Source organism: Larus michahellis, chromosome 9 (genome assembly GCF_964199755.1).
Source record: "Larus michahellis chromosome 9, bLarMic1.1, whole genome shotgun sequence".
Classification (NCBI taxonomy): domain Eukaryota; kingdom Metazoa; phylum Chordata; class Aves; order Charadriiformes; family Laridae; genus Larus; species Larus michahellis.
Window position 1 is genome coordinate 11,359,132 of NC_133904.1, and position 17,793 is coordinate 11,376,924.

At 43.9% G+C, this 17,793-nt stretch overlaps 1 protein-coding gene across 1 annotated transcript in view; it reads left to right on the forward strand.

Annotated features, from left to right (window-relative positions):
- Positions 1 to 17,793, forward strand: part of HOMER2 (homer scaffold protein 2) — a 58,688-nt gene that overhangs the window by 25,816 nt on the left and 15,079 nt on the right. Inside the window, exon 3 of the mRNA XM_074600911.1 lies at positions 16,122 to 16,253. Within this exon, the coding sequence (XP_074457012.1) occupies positions 16,122 to 16,253 (132 nt within the window). The remainder of the gene's footprint in view (positions 1 to 16,121; positions 16,254 to 17,793) is intronic.

The window sequence follows — 17,793 nt, forward strand, 5'->3', positions numbered from 1 at the left end:
GTTTTTCCAAACATCTCCTGTGCTATATTTGGTTATATATTGGCTTATAAATCAGCCATACTGCCTGCTTAAATTGATGGTAATGTTTCATTGACATCAGTACAGCATTAATATATCACCGTCATTACGCTGTTTGTGCCGGTGTGTTCATTTCCACGAACGCCAGCTAACCGCCCTGACTGCCCGTTGGCAGTCGGCTCACACAACCCCCCCGCAACTTTCTGGGGAAAGCTGAGCCCCCCCAAATTTGCTTTCACCCCACGGATGCTCCCGCTCCTGCTCGGGCAAAGCTCGGGTGCTTCTGGTGGTGGTGGGCTGCTGGCTTTGCAAACCCAGGCGAGCGTGACTTCCAAGCCAAAACTTCTGTACTCGCAGCAGTGGGTCGCTTGATTTGTGGATGTGCACGCATGCATTAAGACCAATTAATGAAAAGAAAGTAATTACTGTACGTGGCAGGGGGAAGCTGCAGGGACAGCGCATGGCCACAGCCAGGGATCCTGCCCAGAACTGCAAAGTGCGTGCTGAGAACAAGGTGGGCATCCGAGCTTTGCTTTGTAATCTGCCCCAAAGCCATTCAGAAGGAACCACCCCCCCATTTTAGTATGTCCCAGAAGAAGGCGAGATTTCCATGATTAAAATTCTCCCCTGGGGCTTCCTGAGCAAGAATCAATTGCTGGCCACATGAATTATTCCTCTTGTATTGAACCTTTGCTGATTAAGGAACAGGTCGAGAAGAGATGCTGCCTTCATGCTCGCCTCCGGAGAGCCCCCAGTTACCCTGCCTGTCCGTTTTAAGAGTGCTGATTTGGAAAAAGAAGGGTGTTTATACCCAAATAAGGTGAAAAGTTGCTTTTATGCCTCAAATAACTATTGTTTAGTGTTTTGACCTACTTTTCCAGCCAAAAATGAAACTGGGTAGGACTGTGAGGAAGAATATAAACAGCATTGGTTGGTGTTGTCCTGCTTTCCGTACATCTTTATTAGAATAAAGTCTTCTGTGTGTTGGCAAATACCAGATGGATTAGCATCACAGCATCGCTGCAGGCAAAAGTTATCCCTGTTTTAAAGAAAAATCCTGAAGATCAAGTAAATTAAGGGACTTGGCCCTAGAAGGAAGGTGGTGACGAAGGACATGTGTCTCTTACAACTCTCCATTCTTGTCTGAACTGCCAAGGGCCTGTTCTAACAGCTTATACAATAACATATACAGTGCACATTGATCTTGCAGAAAAATATCATTTAAATCCAACCTGTATGCAGCAGTTGTAAAAAAAAAAAAAAAAAATAAGGCAGAACGAATCCTTATGCTGACATTACATAGTAACAAAATATTTTTAAGTGATGAAGAATACGGTGCACTTCACTTAAACATTGTTCGTTGCTTGGTTGCATAAGCTTTATTTTGCTTTTAGCGTTCAAGCTATCGCTCTGGACAGAGCAGAGGAAGAGAGGGCTGCTGGAACCCGTTAGCGCTGCTGTTGTGGGCAGGCTGTGTAATGTCAACCTGATGAATATTTAGTTTCCTCCTGATCCACCACCAACCCGATGGCTGTGGTGGTGCACCACCAACCCCATGGCTGTGGTTCTTGCAGGAGTGGCTTCCTCAGGCTGCCGCTGCTTCCCCAAAGGCCTGGACCCTCCGCAGTCCCCTGTCCTTCAGCCCCATCCTCTCCTCTCCAGCACGCGTAGCCTGTCCCTTTCTCCCTGGCAGGTCCCTGTCCCTCGTCCCCAAGCCCCCCATGGCACAGGAGGGTGAGGAGGGGTGCCACAGGGCACGGGAGCAGAAGGATTAAGGAGTGGGCTGAAGATGGGGATTAGGGAACTGCTGAGCCCGTATGTTAAAAGGCATAAATATTGAGAACTCACTTTGTGAGTGTGGGTGGCAGAGGGGCAGGGGGTTGTTGGCTCTGCTGCCGGGGCAGTAGGACACGGCCTTCGGGTCTGTACCAGTTTGCCAAGTGGTGGGGAAGGACAGAGGGACCGGATGGTACGTGCGGAGGTGGTGAAGACGGACATTGCAGCAGAGAGGAAAATGGGACAGAAAGGGAGCAGGGTAAAGGTAGGGAGCAGAGTGAAGTCAAGTGAGCTTAACTCTTCCCTTGCAGGGGAATATGCAAGAGGCTCATGCTGAAAACCAGGAATCTGATATGATGGAGGGCGGCCAGGCGAGAGCATACGCCTTCCAGGTGCCAGGTTTCTTCCAAATCCTGCCAGACCAACAACGAAAAACCCCATTGAAATGCCCAGGGAGTCAGGCACTGGAAAGCGGAGACCCTAGATTCAAAACAACTTGTACCACTTTAGCTCCTCGTGCTTGCAAAGCTAGAAGAGAACAGGTTTTATAATTCCTGTGTCTTTCACAGAAGAACAGGTGCTGTGGACTGTACCTTACAATTTATAGCAAAAGATTTCACAGATACCATACGAGTATGCACTGGATGATCTTAACCAAGATACCATTACCAAACAAGGGAATAGATTAGTGTAGCTTTTAATTACATTATAATTGACTTGTATGTTGTCGAGAAAGTAATTTCATCATGATGTTTTAAGAAGTTTCTAGCCAGAGGCTGTTTAAACTGCAGCATAACGAGTGCTGGAGGAAATGATACAGTAAAATGCAGGGGCACGCACTGATTCAGAGTTAATGAGGCAGCCAAGAGACTTCACCGTATGAAAGTGCCCAGCGTCGTGGGCAAAAGTCAACCCTGTTGAAAAATGACAAAATACAGCGATGATGCAGGGAGAACGTGAACTTGTAAGTGCCTGGTTGCTGTGTAGTGTGTGGGGACAGCCACGCGCAGGGCTCCTCATTAAAAGTGACCTACATTATTCTGCCTTTTAGAGGCGAAAAAAAAGTTGGAAAGCATGAAAATTACTCAGACCGGTATCTTCCTTCATCCTCTGGAATAATGTATGGTAATGTCCTGGTTGGTGGGTTTGTTTACTTTTTATAAATTGGAAATATGCGTTATCCAAACAATATAGACAAAGGGGAGAGGATGAGAAACTTGTTTCTGTATAGAATTTGAGAAGGAAATATAATCCCTCAAAAACAAGCTTCTGTCCTCATTTTCAAATGTTTAGATGTTACATTTTTACAGAACGTGTGATTGGAACGACATCACTTTTATCTTTTGAGCAATAAGTTGTTAATAAGGAACATAAAGCCATCTTAAAAATTAATATCCAGCAATAAAGTGGATAGCGAGGCATTCTGCTATGGCAGCAGCAAAGTGACACAGCAAGAGTCATCTCAGGTGCTGGTCCAAAGTTGTCTCTGTGAGATGTTTAAACAGATGACTAGAAAAAATTAAAATCAGGGTTAAAAACATGAATAGATTGCAAGAATAATTTTGGTAAATACATGATACAGAAACAAAGACTTTGTGTTTCAGAGAAAAAAAAGTTGTCAGCTGACACTCATTCCCAGTTGCTAGGTCATTTAAGAGTTTATTACCTAACAATTACCTTGAATATTGAAGATCAGCAGCTAAGTTGGGCATAGGCGTGTGAAAGTATTGAAGAGAGAAACAGAAAAATTGCTGTGCTGGGAAGGCGAAATCAGTGGGTCTATTTCTGAAGTAAATTGCAATTAGTAAGATTTAAGAATATGGGCCAAATTTTGCCAGTCGGTATTCACATACTGTTGCCCAAAGTGAATACAGTACATTGTCCAGTGGGATGAAGGTGTTTGATTAAGTGGCGTGTATGCCCTTATCACGGGATCTATCAGTGAGTATCCCAGCAGGAACGGACAGTATGATTTCCAGAGCAGAAGGAAGCTGGCAGGGACCGAGCCCCGGCAGCACGTGGTAGCAGATACTTAGGGAGGTAAGAAGAGACGATCTGCTAATATTTGATGTATTTCTGGCTTTCTCAGTTCCTGTACTAGTCCTAATTGCTACCTAATTTAATCGCTGCCCACCTCTTTATGACCACGCTTTCTGTGTTCTCACGACTGGAGGCAGGCGTCCTCGGCACACGGAGAGGAAACTCAGAGTCCTTCCAGTGCTCTGTTCAGAGAACTCAAAACAAATCATTTTCTTTGCCCATGGAAATGGAATTATTTTAAGACATACTTGTTAAAAATATCCTAGGGTATTTTGCCAAAAGGTGACTCCTGAATTTAAGAAGCTTTCCTTTCACAGGAAAAAAAATTGCAGGGTACGGTAACATGGATGAAATTCCTTCATCTGGCAAGTTCTTTATGTTCTTTTTTTTTTCTTTCATTGACGTAAGTTCAGCCATTAAACCAATAACAACTCTTTCTCAGGAAAAACCTACCAAGTAATTTAGATATTACGGAATTTTTGGCACTGAATTAAAAAAGGCTTCTGGCAATGCGTACCTCCGCAGGGGCCTGCGTTGGTGTGGCAGCATTAACTGTGCCTCTAAAACCTCACGGATCTGATTTGCGGTAATGTGTAGCGGAAACAATCACAACATCACCTTCCCTTGTGGCGTTCAGAGTACCAGTGTGTGTTCGCCTGACCCCGTGCACGATGAATGAGGTGGGGCGATGTACCATGGTTTATATTTCTTAAATACATAAGTTTTTTAACTACCTAAATTTTCAGGTTTAGTAGTTTTGTACTGAAACAATCAGAAGATGTTTTACGGTCTTGGGTAGGAAAAGATAAAGGGATGTAAAAGAACATGAAAAGTGACCTTACAAGGTGGTGCGTTGCTTTTTCTTTTAATGTGTATAGAGAAACTCTGAATTAAATGCTATGATTTTGAAAGGTGTGGGTGAAGCACGTACGTGTATTTTGGGTAAGGGACAAGGATGCTTTTATTTCCAGTTTTGCCTGCCCTAGTTCTATTGATGGCCGTTGCTCGAGCGGAGTGCTGCGTGCCGTTTGCCTCCCGGAGGAGCGCGGTGCTGCTGGGGCCGCAGCCGGCTGCCCTCTGCCCGCTCGTCCCCCTCAAGATTATTTTGCTGACCGCAGCACTGGCAGGACTACGATTTCCAGACAGTCCCCACTGTAAAATTTGATTAAATTAGCAGAAAATATTTTTTTTATTCCAGCTTCTCAAAGCTTTTTTTCGCTGCTGGGTAATTGAGATGGGTATTTCTTTTTTTTTCAAAACTTTTTCTGCCGTGCACTTTTTTACCCTTCACGCTGTTTCTTCCAGGCTGGGTGGGAAACCCCCTTTTTTCTTGTCCCAGAAAGTGTGCCAACCATAAAACAGGTGTGGAGAAAGCTCAATATCACTTATACTTCTGGCACTGAGAACCAACACAAAAAGGACCTTTCATCAAAAGGCAGCGTGTGACACCTGTTACTGTTTGAAGAGCCCAAAAGACACATCCAGCTTAAGGGTGACGCCGCATTAGGGTAAGCTGGTGGAAAGATGACCACATTGTGACCTCTGGAGGTCCAAGCTGACTGATCCAGTATTCCTGCATTCTTGGCCGTACCTGTCCAGAAAAGAAACCTTCATATGCCGTAAGAAAAGATTTCCAGTACTGGACCATAATACAGAAATCTAAGTACACTTGATGGCCTTCATCTTCTCTTTATCATAGTATGTTAAGTATTTTGTGAACTATTGGAGCTAATTTCAACATGATTATCAGCACTGGAGATGATACTGGAGCCATAAAAGAGTAATTCCAACAAATGGAACTAATTAACCCCCCACATAAAAAAGAACATCTTTTGAAATACAAAATCACGGTATAAAATCTAATTTTAATGCATAATCCTGTCTTCAAGTGTGCATAGTTTGTGTGTATGATGTAATAAACATCTCATTGCTTTTATGCAAGCGAGATGACTATTAAGGAAAAACATTAGTTGTGGTTTTATGATCTTTATGTATACACATCATATAACAGATAAGTACTTTACCATTGAGACAGAGCAACTATAATAATATCAGCGTGTATATATTGTGAATCCATACTAGAGCCCTTAAAATAATTTGGTGCCATTTAATGCGCTCTCATCAGATGAGTTTCCTTCCTGAGGCAGCTGCAGGGTGGACTTTACCCAGTTCAGATTTCCCAGCCCGTGCTGGAAGACGATGCTTGTCTGCTGGAGGCATGTTCTAGTACCAATTGTGCTCAACGAAGTACTTTGTAAAAGATGCCTGAAGAGCCTCTAGCTGCTTTTTGCAGTCCCTTTTGGACTTGTTGTTGCTGTAAATAACAAAGCTGGATTGGGCTGCTCTCGGAGAGGCAGCTGCTCCTTTTGTAGCGAAGTTCTCCTTCATTTTGTATGATGAACAGATTAAGAGTGGGAGAACATCTGTCCTGCCCTGGATGTAGCACACCAGCCTAACCTAAGCTGGAACCGGTCTCTCTCATTCACGCAGTGAAGCAATTGCAGTAAATAATTAATATTTTTACTGTGCTGGTTTTAATAGCTATTTCCTGGTGTCATTGGAAGCTGTCAGAGTGGTGGTGATGCAACGTCCAGGTTTTTAGTGTCACTGTGAAGGATTTGGAGGGAACTCTCAATTTAAGGAGAAGTTGCTGGTGCCGTCCAGGCAGCGGTTGCTGCTCTGGGTCTGGGTGCCGGGTGAGCAGCAGCCGGGGAGCGGGGCAGCGGCAGCAGGGTGTCTGCAGGCACCCCGAGGGTGCGGCGTGTGCACCAGAGGGGTCCTGTGGAGACGTAAATCGTTCAGCCCGTGAAGTATCAAAGAGAAATGTGAATGTTGGGATTAACAGAAGTGGAGGCAGGACAGACACAAATAGAAAATGAAATGCATGTTTTAAAACAAGGATCAGTATCTATGTGGGGTCAACACACTGGACAACTGGGCACTGGATCCTTCTGCTACATAGGCCAGGACTTCACATCCTTCTCAAAGACATCTTTGAAATAAAAGTGAATGAAATTAAGGAAAATAACAGTCCGCAATGGTCTTAAAATATTTTTGTTGTTTGTGTTCGTGTTGTACTCAGCTTGACTAAAGTTACTTGAGTTTTTCTCTCTAGACGTTAAAATAACTTGAGAACATTTTCATTGGAATTTGGTGATGAAGAAATACAGCACAAAGGAGAAGCAGGGCGGTCGGACAGGGATGAGACTACCCACTTGCATCATCCTTTATTTGCTTGAGGTGATATCAAGTATTCAGAAATTCAGGCTGAGGGGAGGTGCAGGATTTAATAGGAGGGAGGATAGTACATTGCCTGGAGTTGTGTCTGCAGGAGAACTTTCAGCAGTTGCCAAGACTGCGTTAGATAGGTAGAGCTGGTAACATTGGGTGCGCTTGTGTGGACTGGTCCTCGGATGTTCAGAGGGTAAAAAAAAATACTGTTAGGGCTTAACTGCATGGGTAATTTCATAATTGCTAATACCGGTGGAGCTGAGCTGGGAATGGAAGGAAAAATTAAAAATGTTTGCACAAACAAGACCTGGGGCTTCAAGTGAAAGAGAGCTTGTCAAAAGCTGAGAAATGGAACAAAGTAAATGCCAGGAAATTTGGTCGGTCCCTTGAGACCAAATCTTGATCATCTGCCGAGGATGTGTTTTGGTTCAAAAAAAAAGAAAAGTCTGGAGCTGTAGAACTCATATCACTTAAATGTTTCTATATTAATCTCTTTTCAAGTTATTAACTTGGAAATGTGAAAAATCCTCTGTTCGTTGTCTGGATTATTTCTGGAAGTAAATCCTTCAGAAGCCAGTTAGTAAGCTTAGGAGAAAAGATAACAAAGTGCTGGCAACAGCTGTATCCTTGACAGAAGAACAGAAGCACATCTGCCACTGTTTGATCCTATCTGGCTCATTTTTCTGCCTGTGTGTAGGGTGCGCGCGAGTGTCACTGGCTCTGGAAAGACCACACACAACCGAATGCAGGAGATCAATGTTGCAGAAGCCTTTACAGAAACACAATTTGTTACTCTGTAAAAAGAAAAAAAGAAAAAAGGAAAAGATAAGACTCCTTGCTAGAGGATTTCTTCCTGCACCGCTCACCAGCACGCAAGGAAACTATGGTCTGGGTAGATTTTTCCTTTCTAAAATCTCTCCATAAAATTTCTTGGAAAAGCTCTGTAAAAGAAAGTTTTTCAGTGTGTACCTGCCTCACACACAGTTGTTTCTAGGCACCAGACTTGAGTATGGATGTGGCATCTGACCGTGCCAGAGAGGTTAATTAAGCCATGTGATGTTATTGTAGAGAAACCTGGAATCAAGCAAAGGGTGCCTGGTTTAGGTCATGGTCCTTGAACTTAGCAAAGCTTTTGACGAATCTTGAACAAATTTTTGGTGAAAATAATCTATTCCTGCTGTTAGGTGAAAACTGAGAAAAAATTCAAAGTTTTTAGTAACATCATCAACACAGGCACAAGATGGTAGAGTTTACAGATGCTTTCCTCCTTTTGGTTTCATTAGCTGCTCAAAACAAAACCTGTGGGATGAGAACGAAATAGGGAAATTTACAGAGGGTAAAAACTTCCATACCCTCTCACCAGAGTCCAGGGAGCACAGTGGTGTTCACCTTGCTTGTGGGTTTTGCGTTGTGCTGCCTTTTTCTTCCAAAAGAAATTGTAAGGGGGCTGAGGAATGTGGTGCTCAAAGGTGAACTGAGCACATGCTCCGTCCCCTCGAGCTTTCCGCAGCCTCCTCCCAGGGTATTAGGGACATCCATCAAGAATTGCAATAAATGCAGCACTGGTTAGCTGTTTGTTTCCTAATCTGGGATTTTTACTCCCTCTTTTTTTAAGTTCAGCTACTGACAGTAATAAAGAATTATTCCTATGAGCTGTGCTTTATGAAACTCTAAGGATTTCTTGTCCACTGAAACAGCTATATAATTTATTTATTCCCTTCTCCCCCCCGCTGTGGTGCCGGAGGTACCTAATACTTGGAAATCCCTATTTGGAGAGTCAATGTATCAGACACGCTAATCGAGTCATGCCAGATGGAGTTTATAAATAACTACACTGCATTGTGTATTCTTAAAATTCGAGCATCAAACATAATTCAAGGCAGTATTTTCCTAGTTTTGCAAAAAAACCCTCGAAACATCACTTCTTTCTTGATTCTGGATTGTGAAGTCGCATCCAATGGCACAGTGGTTGTTAGAAGGAGGATGAGGAATAGTATAAATGACTGTCAACCATTAAATACAAGCTGCAGTCTAAAGCTGATTCTCCCCGAGGAGTGAACAAGATGATCGCATAAGCCCCAGCTAACCTCCACCCAGCTTTATTTTCTAACAGGAAAATAAGGGATGAGGCATTTCTGAGGATGCAGAAGGATTGGTGTTTTCTATTATCTCGTAGATACCTTTTATCTTCAGTTATGTTAGTGTATTACTCCTAAGTGTTGCTAGACCTGGTTGCCCTTGATTGTCACGTAACAGTGACCACTTGGAGGTGCTTTAGAAGATGCCAAGTAGATCCAGTCATCTCCTAAAAATAATGGACCTTCCCTTCTTGGCCATTCCTCATGCCAAGGGACAGTTTTTCCAGGTGTTAGAGAGGCAGTGGTAAGCTATCCTATTGCTGACTGCTCCCCGGGGTGTGTAGGTTGTTAAAAGAGTTAGAGGAGTCTTTAACGATGCCACGTGGACATGCCATTTCTGACCTCTGCCAAGGGACATTCAGGCTTAAGTGAAGCTGTTGTCATACACCTTGAAGGATGCAGAAAATGATCAGTGCTTAAATAATTCATGTAGTGATGTGGTTATACTCTACAAAAAGACTATATGCTTTTATTAAATCCTCCAAAGCATGAATGTGATATAACTATAGGGTTTTTTAAATTGTATCTAATGGTAGATAACGCAACCTTCTCCGTCACCCCAATTTTAGTCACTAAGACTTCTCTTATCTTCTTTTTAGTCACTAAGTCACTTCTCCCTGTCTGTGATAAGTTAGAAATCTTATTTTTCGCATGAAAATAACACACAAGCATCTTGGTTTATATATTTTGTAAAATGTTGCATGAAATTCCTGGGTAACAATTTGTTCCAGCGTAGAGGGCTTGAAAATCCTTGCTGAAGATTTTCTTCATGAAACAGCTGCTGGTGCTTTGAATCGTGTGGGTGGGTGGATGTGTGTGCTGTGCCTAAAAGGAAAAAAAAATCTAGTCAGATGTCAAAGCAAAAATAGGAGATTTCAGAGACTTAGACTGGGTGGAGGAGGTGGGAAGCCAACTCTGCAGAGATGTTAATTACCTTGGGAAGAAAAAGAGCGCAATGGAGTAGGTGTAGCGGGAGATTTACTTAATAGAATTCACATAATCATAAACCCACTTTCATTGCATTTAGACAGGTTCTCAGTGAGGGCTTTACAACAGAAATATTTTACCAGAGGAAAAACAGTTATTAGTCTTTTTATTGGAAGGGGGTACTTATTTTTATGTCTCTTTTCATGAATGTGGACAAGAACTGTATGGTTTTTGTTTGACTTGTTGGCTTTTGAGGTTAAAAATGAACCTCATCATTCATTGAATTATCCTGGGGACGAAAAGTGACGCAAGACCAAAGACCAGCTATGTGCAACGGTAGAAATGGCCCTTTTCCCCATAAAACAAGCAGCGGCAGCACGTGAGGTACTTTATCCATAAAAGGTGAGTCTTCTCTCTGCAGAGGGAGCTCAGGATGGCGATTAAATGCTTCAGACTGCAGCAAGTCCCCTGCAGCTTGCGAGACGACCTGGCACCTTCCTCTTTGCAGAGTGCAGACGAATCTCTGCGGTTCCCCTTCCCCTCCCGCAGCAATGCGTGGTGTAGCTATGGAAGCTTTTGGAGTCCATCGATGGGTGCAATAGCCACTGTCCTGGTTAGCTGTGAAGAACAGAAACTCTTGAAAAGCAGTGGCTGGCGAGGCTTGCTAGCACTGTAGGGATAAAATGAGCGAGAGTCTGGTAGTAGATGTCCCGCCAGCTGTTGCCTGCCCCGTGCTCTGCCCCTCTGTCACGCACAAAGGATGGAGCGGAGCAGGAGGAACAGCAAAATGGAGAAACCCAATGCTTTTAACATATTTCTACAGTGCTCCCAATCTAATGAATCCATACCCTCAGCCTGTCCCAGGTAAAGCACCGCGTACACGTCAGGTGCAGCAGGTAAGGCAAAGATAGAACAAGTTGCTACCTTCAGTTTTCCCAGGCTTTTTTGCGTTAAGGACCTTCTACAAAGACTTATCAGGAAGGGTGGGGGAAACATTTGATCACATCTGCTGGCCCTGATTTGTAAAGCAATTATAATTAATCCTCCTGCATTACAGGTTCACTGTTTTGGCCAAAGGCTGTTCTTTCTTTCATCCCCGAGTTCTTGCTCAGCTGCGAGCACGTCTTTGTGCTGCTCCTGCTTTACTCTGTTAGGTGGCCTCAGCAAGGGATGCTGTTTTTTCCCTTTAATAGTACTGTCTTGATTAACGTGTGTGTGTGTGTGTGTGCTGGCTTTGTAGAACTAGAAATGAGATGATCAGTTTACCACCAGTGGCACGTTGCTGAACAGATGTTACATTTAAGTCTAGAAGCTCTCAGCAGAGGTAGGAAGGATGGTAGATAGCAAAGGATAGTGCAAATCGTGGAAACGTAGGTGGGTTAATTCCACAAAGGATTTGCTGAACATTTGGGATAGAGAGAGAATTTCTCTGCAAATCCATCCCTGTCTCCTCATCTTCATATCCAGTGTCACAAGCCCTTCTGATTCACGTCGACTTGATGAGCTGGAAGAACCTGCTGAGCCTGTGATAGCTGTGGACAGAGGATTAGCAGCTTCTTTCCCTCTTCAGTTCTGTTTTTAGACTGGGATACATCTTTACTGTAGATTAGCAGCCTGGTGGGTTGGGGAAATTAAATTTCACAAGGGCTGCAAACTGGAAAGCATGTATTCAGAGGTGTGAAAACGAAATGGGGAGGTTTTAATGTAGTGACTTCTTAATGAGTAGATCCTATGGCCTCGAGCCCTGGGGCTTTTCTGGAGGTGAGGTTACTTCAGAGTAGCAAGTGATGTGAATTTAAAGGGGAAATTACAGAGTAATTCCTAATCTGGCGCTCTTGTCCCAATTTATTTTAACGCTGTTCCAAAATATATTGGCTAATATATTCATTAGCTATTTCATAGCTGTTATTTTGGTCTTTTCCCAGGTAGAGAAGCTTGTGACAGGGCTGGCTGAATTGGCTCATCGTCCTCTTTGGTGGGTGTCTCATCAGAGGAGGTGTCCTGGCCAATTCCTGCCGGCGCGTTGGCCCTCCTCCTCGGGGCTGTGCCGGCGGCTGTGCCAAACACCCACCATGATCGCTGCTCTGCTGCCTTGGAGCTGAGCTTGCTCTCCTCTCTGCTTTCCCCCTTGCCAATCTGGCAAGCCGGGGCCGATGCAGCCCGGGCGTACGCTGTGAGCCAAGCTGGCAAAGCCCCGTGTGCTGCTCCGGCTCTGCTCCCGCTGTACTCCATCCAGCCGACAGGCACCTTCACCTTTCGTTAATGAAATGGTGACTGGGGAAAACGTATTTTCAGGACCCACATCAGCTTTTCCCCTTCGATGCGCTGTTGTGATGCAGGGAGTGTGGGAGGGGAACCCTTTAAATACTCGAAGCATCCCCTGAAAGAAATGGCAGCTGTACATATGGGCACTGCTCATATATTACAAGCAGCATGAGCTGCCAATACTTTTTTTTTTTCCTTCTACACACTCAGGTCATCTTGTGACCTCTCCCTGCTTGATTTATTTGGCAGTTTCTCTCCGTGGGAAGGCAGTGGGATGGGTGTGTTACAGCCTATGGAGGTTCTGCTCTACGGCAGCTTTATTTGCATTCGCTTTTATCTGATGAATATACCTGGTGTGTTTCTAAATGTCTGGAGTCATTCCTCGTTGATGTAGCGCTACCTTTTACTGTGAACATTCTTCTGTGTCATCTTCAAATAAAAATTTAGATCTGTCAGGATTGTTTTTCTCCCAAAGGAAGTGAAATTAGTATGGGATTTTGTTTGCCTTATGCGGAAGTATCAGGAATGTTCGCCATCTGATATGCTTGCATGTAGATGAGAGCAAAGGCAGATATTTATTTTTTTATAACAACATGCAGACAACTCAGTCAGTATGATGAATGAGTTTATTATTCTGTAAGGTGCTTATTACATTATGCTCCTCTTTGCCTTTGTCTTTAGGGAGAGCTCTTTAACCACTTCAGGGATTGATTGCATTTGATTAGAGCGTAGTTTGTCTTTTGAATCGTCTCTCCTGGATGAAAGTCCACAAGTTTATTCTGTTTTCTGATGCAGACAGAATTGCACTATGTGTGTAGTATACGAATGAGGACCAAATGCAAAGTTATTTCATCAGAGCCCATTTGAATTGATGAATGACCTTTTCTTATAGAATTATAATACTGGATTGCAGGTTGGGGTGGAAAAGAGCCCGTGGGCTCATCCTGCCCGTGGCAGTTTTCACATAATGCCCTTTCCCTTCTGCACCCTTCCTCTCAGCTCCTTCTTCCTTTGAAACTTGAAAATTCTGGCTCATCCTTTCATGAAAAAAGGATGGTTTTCCCAGTTTGTCTGAACATTCCTGTTACGGTAGCCACAAATGCTTCCCCTGCCTTCTGCCCTGGCTGGAGACCTTCTGCCCTGGCTGGACACCTTCTGCCCGGGTGATGGAGGAGTGGTGGGCAGCACTTTCCTTCTCGTCTCACGTAGCCGAGGGTGAGCCGGCTTTGAGAGGGGGAAAGACCGGGATGGGTAAGTGTGATGTACCCGCAGCGTCCAGCTCCTCTGAACGGTTTCCATGAGCTCTGATTTAATCTCCTAAGCTTCCACTTAGGTTTTCACTTCTCTGTAGGAACGCAGCGGTTCTGAAGTGCCTGACTGACTGAGGAGGATTTAAGGCAAAAAAAAAGGTAGAGCTGGCTTCCAGGCAGTTTCACTAATTGCAGCTTATTATAAATTTAACAGATGAACTGTCAGTTTCTTGAAGGTGTGTGATCACCACAACCTTTTCTTGGATTCTGCGCTGGCTATAGAAGAAAATTAACCTCTAAGGTGCTAAACTAATGTAGTGCCTTTCATCACTCGATAAGGTGTTCCTTGGTTTACAGTTCGCAAGCTTCATTATTCCTTTTATCACATCTTTAATAATAGTGGACTGTGGTCTAAAAGATATCTTTGCTGTGGATTTTTTTTGCATATTTGTATTTACAATGGCTATTGTAGGAGCTGTGGAAGAATTTTATTCTTCTCAGAGTCTTCTTGCAGCGAGTGAGGCTTTTGCCTCTCGATAAAATGGGTCATTTTATTAGTTTTTCCCCACAGATGTCTAATTTGATAGGCACAGTAGGACTGAAATAATACTTTTTATCACTTGAAACTTCTGGATATTTCATAGCTTCTAAAATAAATTCTGTAACTTGAGAAGCTAAACATTTGTAAGTAGTTCATCTGTCTGATGTGAGATTTTTAAAGACGAAATATACATGTAGCACTTTCCTTAAAGTTTTTGGAAAGCATCCTGGTTTTTCTGGGTTGGTGATAGCTTTTCCTCCTGTTCTTGTGACTCTCTGTATCATGTAGTCCTCGCATCATCATACTCCCTTTGCATTGTCAAAACCCTGCATAAAATCTTTGATTTTCTTTTAATTTAAATCTCTGAAATTGCACTTGGATTTTATGTTGGCTGCGTTTCTGTTGTGCGACTTAGCCGGAGGAGAGCACATCTGGGCAGTTTTGCTTGTACCTCTGCCTGTCGCCCGGCCATTCAAAGAGATGTTTTGACCCTGAAAGCTGATGTTTGTATGGTGCGCGATGGCCAGCGCTGGTGGCAGAGTCACCTCTCCCCCTTTCTTCCCTGATTCTTCCCACGCAAAAAACAATCTCAGGAGCATCAGCTGCCTGGCCCTCATCTGGTTTGATCCTTTTGGTGAAGCTTTCGGTGGTAGGAAATGGGAGAAAATCGTATGTTTATTTGAAAGTGATGGTGCAAAAATAGAGAACCACTGAAGTTGAGCCATTTCTAAGAAAGCAAATATAAGCATCAGCACAGAGGTCAGAAGTTCAGCAGGGGACGGAGGCAAGTAAAGATCTTTTTCTGGTAAATTTAATTCACACTTTTTGCTAAATGTAAATGATAGCTTAGGAAAAAAACTGCTTGGAATACATAGTAAATGATGTTGCCAGGATACTTCCTGATCATGTTAATTAAACTGTCCCACAGATTTGGCTTAATTACTGCATAATTTGCATATTGAAAAGGATGGTAGCTTTACTAAAGAAAGCTCCTATTCTGTTAGCAGAAGGAACATTGTACGTGAATTACTTTCCAGGGGAAGGAGTCTCTAGACTCATATAATGAAGTATCTTGAAAATAAAATTAAGGTTTTTGATAATGACCTGACATGTATCTCATTCCTTTTTGCAAGATCACATTTTACGCTTGCTCCACTAAGTTCCTTAGAGACCTCATCCCAACAGCCTTCCCCGTGTTGGCTATTTCTTTAATTACAAGAACCACCGTTGCCTTCAAGGTTACTGGTGTTGAAGCAGATATTAGTTAACTTGTGTAAAGTGGCAGAATATTTGTCTTGAGGCCCACATTTGATCCTGCGTGTGTGTTGGTGGTGATACACTTCACCACCCTCCCAAGTTAAACCCACAGTTAAGCTATCAGCTTCTCCTTGTCTTGTTTTTTATTGTTTTTTTAAAGTTTCTGACACGTCTCTGACATCCTACTTGTACTTCTCCTACAAATGGAGAAATGCAGAAATATCTCTTTGCTCTTCCAGTGTAAGGGCAGGTGTTGCTGGTGGACACCATGCTTGGAGTCCCCGGGCCATCCCGGGTGCCTGGCGGGGCGGTGGGAGTAGCCGTGTGCCTCCCCGCCTCTGCCTTTGTAACCCTGGAAAAAGTGGATTTTGCATCTGCATTTCTGCCGGGGTAATTTTATAGCTCCTGTCCCTGCTGTTGCTTCGAGTTCAGTGACGTTCCTGCAGCCGTGTTTAACAGCAGGTCCGTGGTAGTGCTTTGGGAAAAGAAGATAAAACATCTAAATTCCTGCATGAAGTAAGACAAGATAGAAACTGTAGTGTTTTGGGAAAAAAATCTTCCGAATACAGTAATTTCCCAATTTAGACTGCTAATTGCTTTGGATGATATCGTTGCTAAGATATGCGTTTCCAATGTGGCTTCTACTTTTTAATTCTTTTTTGATCTGTTTCCAAACAGGTGATCATAAACAGCACAATCACACCCAACATGACCTTCACTAAAACATCGCAGAAGTTCGGCCAGTGGGCGGACAGCAGAGCAAATACTGTGTTTGGTTTGGGCTTTCCCTCCGAGCAGCAGCTGACGAAGGTACGGGGGGCTCAGGGAATTTCTGCGAAGGCTCTCTTGTTTTTTATTAGTGAAAAATTGCATCTATCCATCCGACCTCTTCTGAGCTGTATGCTTATGCAAGTCCTCTTCATTCGCGCAAGTTGCCCATCTCCTGTAATTACCCGATGTCTGTATATACAGAAGCAGGCAGTATTGCAAACTGTTTAGTCAAAACCATAAATTAAGTCTGACCTCTGACGATGGTACTTGCAAGGTGATCTTGACAGTATCTTGCCCAGCGTGGCTAAAAGCATTTGTGTTTTCAGATGTTTACAGAAACAACCCGAACTCTGTCGTATTTTTTGGCATCTCCCTGGCCTGTGTGCTCCTTTCAGCTGAAAGTGGCACCAAAAGCAAAGGGAACCACTGATGTGCCAGGACTGTTGGGTGATATTAGGGCTGCTTAACGTGTCTGAAGGAAGAGGGTTGCTGCGCAGCCTCAGGAATGTGGGGGTTGATGACTTGCTGCCGTTGGTAGCTAACCGAGGTAAAGGAGTTGCCAGCCCCTGGGGCTTGCTGGTGCCCTCATTTTGCAGATAACCAGTGCTGGTGGGGCCGTGCTCTCGGGAGGCTCGGTGAACTGATCTGGGTTAAACCAGTACTGCATTTTTGGCATTTCAGCTCAGTGGTGTGATTTGCAGCCCTGACCCCAAGCTGCTTTATCACAGACCTGCGGAGGTGGCGGTGAGTCGCGGCAGTGACTGGGCCGGCGGGGGGATGAGTGGCTGGGGAGGTCTGACGCCAGGTTTGCTGGCAGAGCTGCCTCTCCCAGAGGGCAAACCTGGCCGGGGGCTTGGTATTAATGCAATGCTTCCCTGGACCAGGGACTGGCTGCAACAGCAGGCTTGCAAAGTCTAGAGCTGCCTCTTGCCATGAATAACCAGCAGTTTAAAATATGTCCTCTGTCATTAGATTAGTGGTCTTGCCAAGTGCTCGTCAAGCAGCTGAGGTGTTTGTTTGTTCATGTAGGAAGATAACCCCTACTTATCTAACACATAGGTGACACCTGAAGCATGCTACTTGGCAGTGGGTTTTGTCAGTTAACTCAACATTGTGTCCTCGGGCACAGCACACAGTCTCTCCTGTTGCCGTCCTCTTGTGTGCTTTGATAAGAAAAGGATGAGGAGAACAAGGTGTTTCTTGTAGTGTCTAAAATAGCAAAGGCAGGCCATTGCAATAGAAGGAGGACTTTTCCATCGACTGAATTGTTATAGGAATTTATTATACTAAGTCTGTCTTACTGAGTTTTTGAAATTTCCAGAGAATTGCATTTTTTGCAACTGTTTCATAAAGGTAAAGCATATTTTACTTTTCACGTCAAATTATTTTTGGACTTGGGACGTCCGTAAAGGTGCTGCGGCAATAATCTGCGTGGAGCAGGTGGTGCCGAGGCTGGCTCGGGAGACGGAGGTGTAACAAGGCAGGAGGTACATTTGGAGGTCCTTGCACCCTAATCAGAGAGATTTTACCGTATTCTCCAAAACTGTCCAAACACATACTTAGAATAAATTTAATGCTG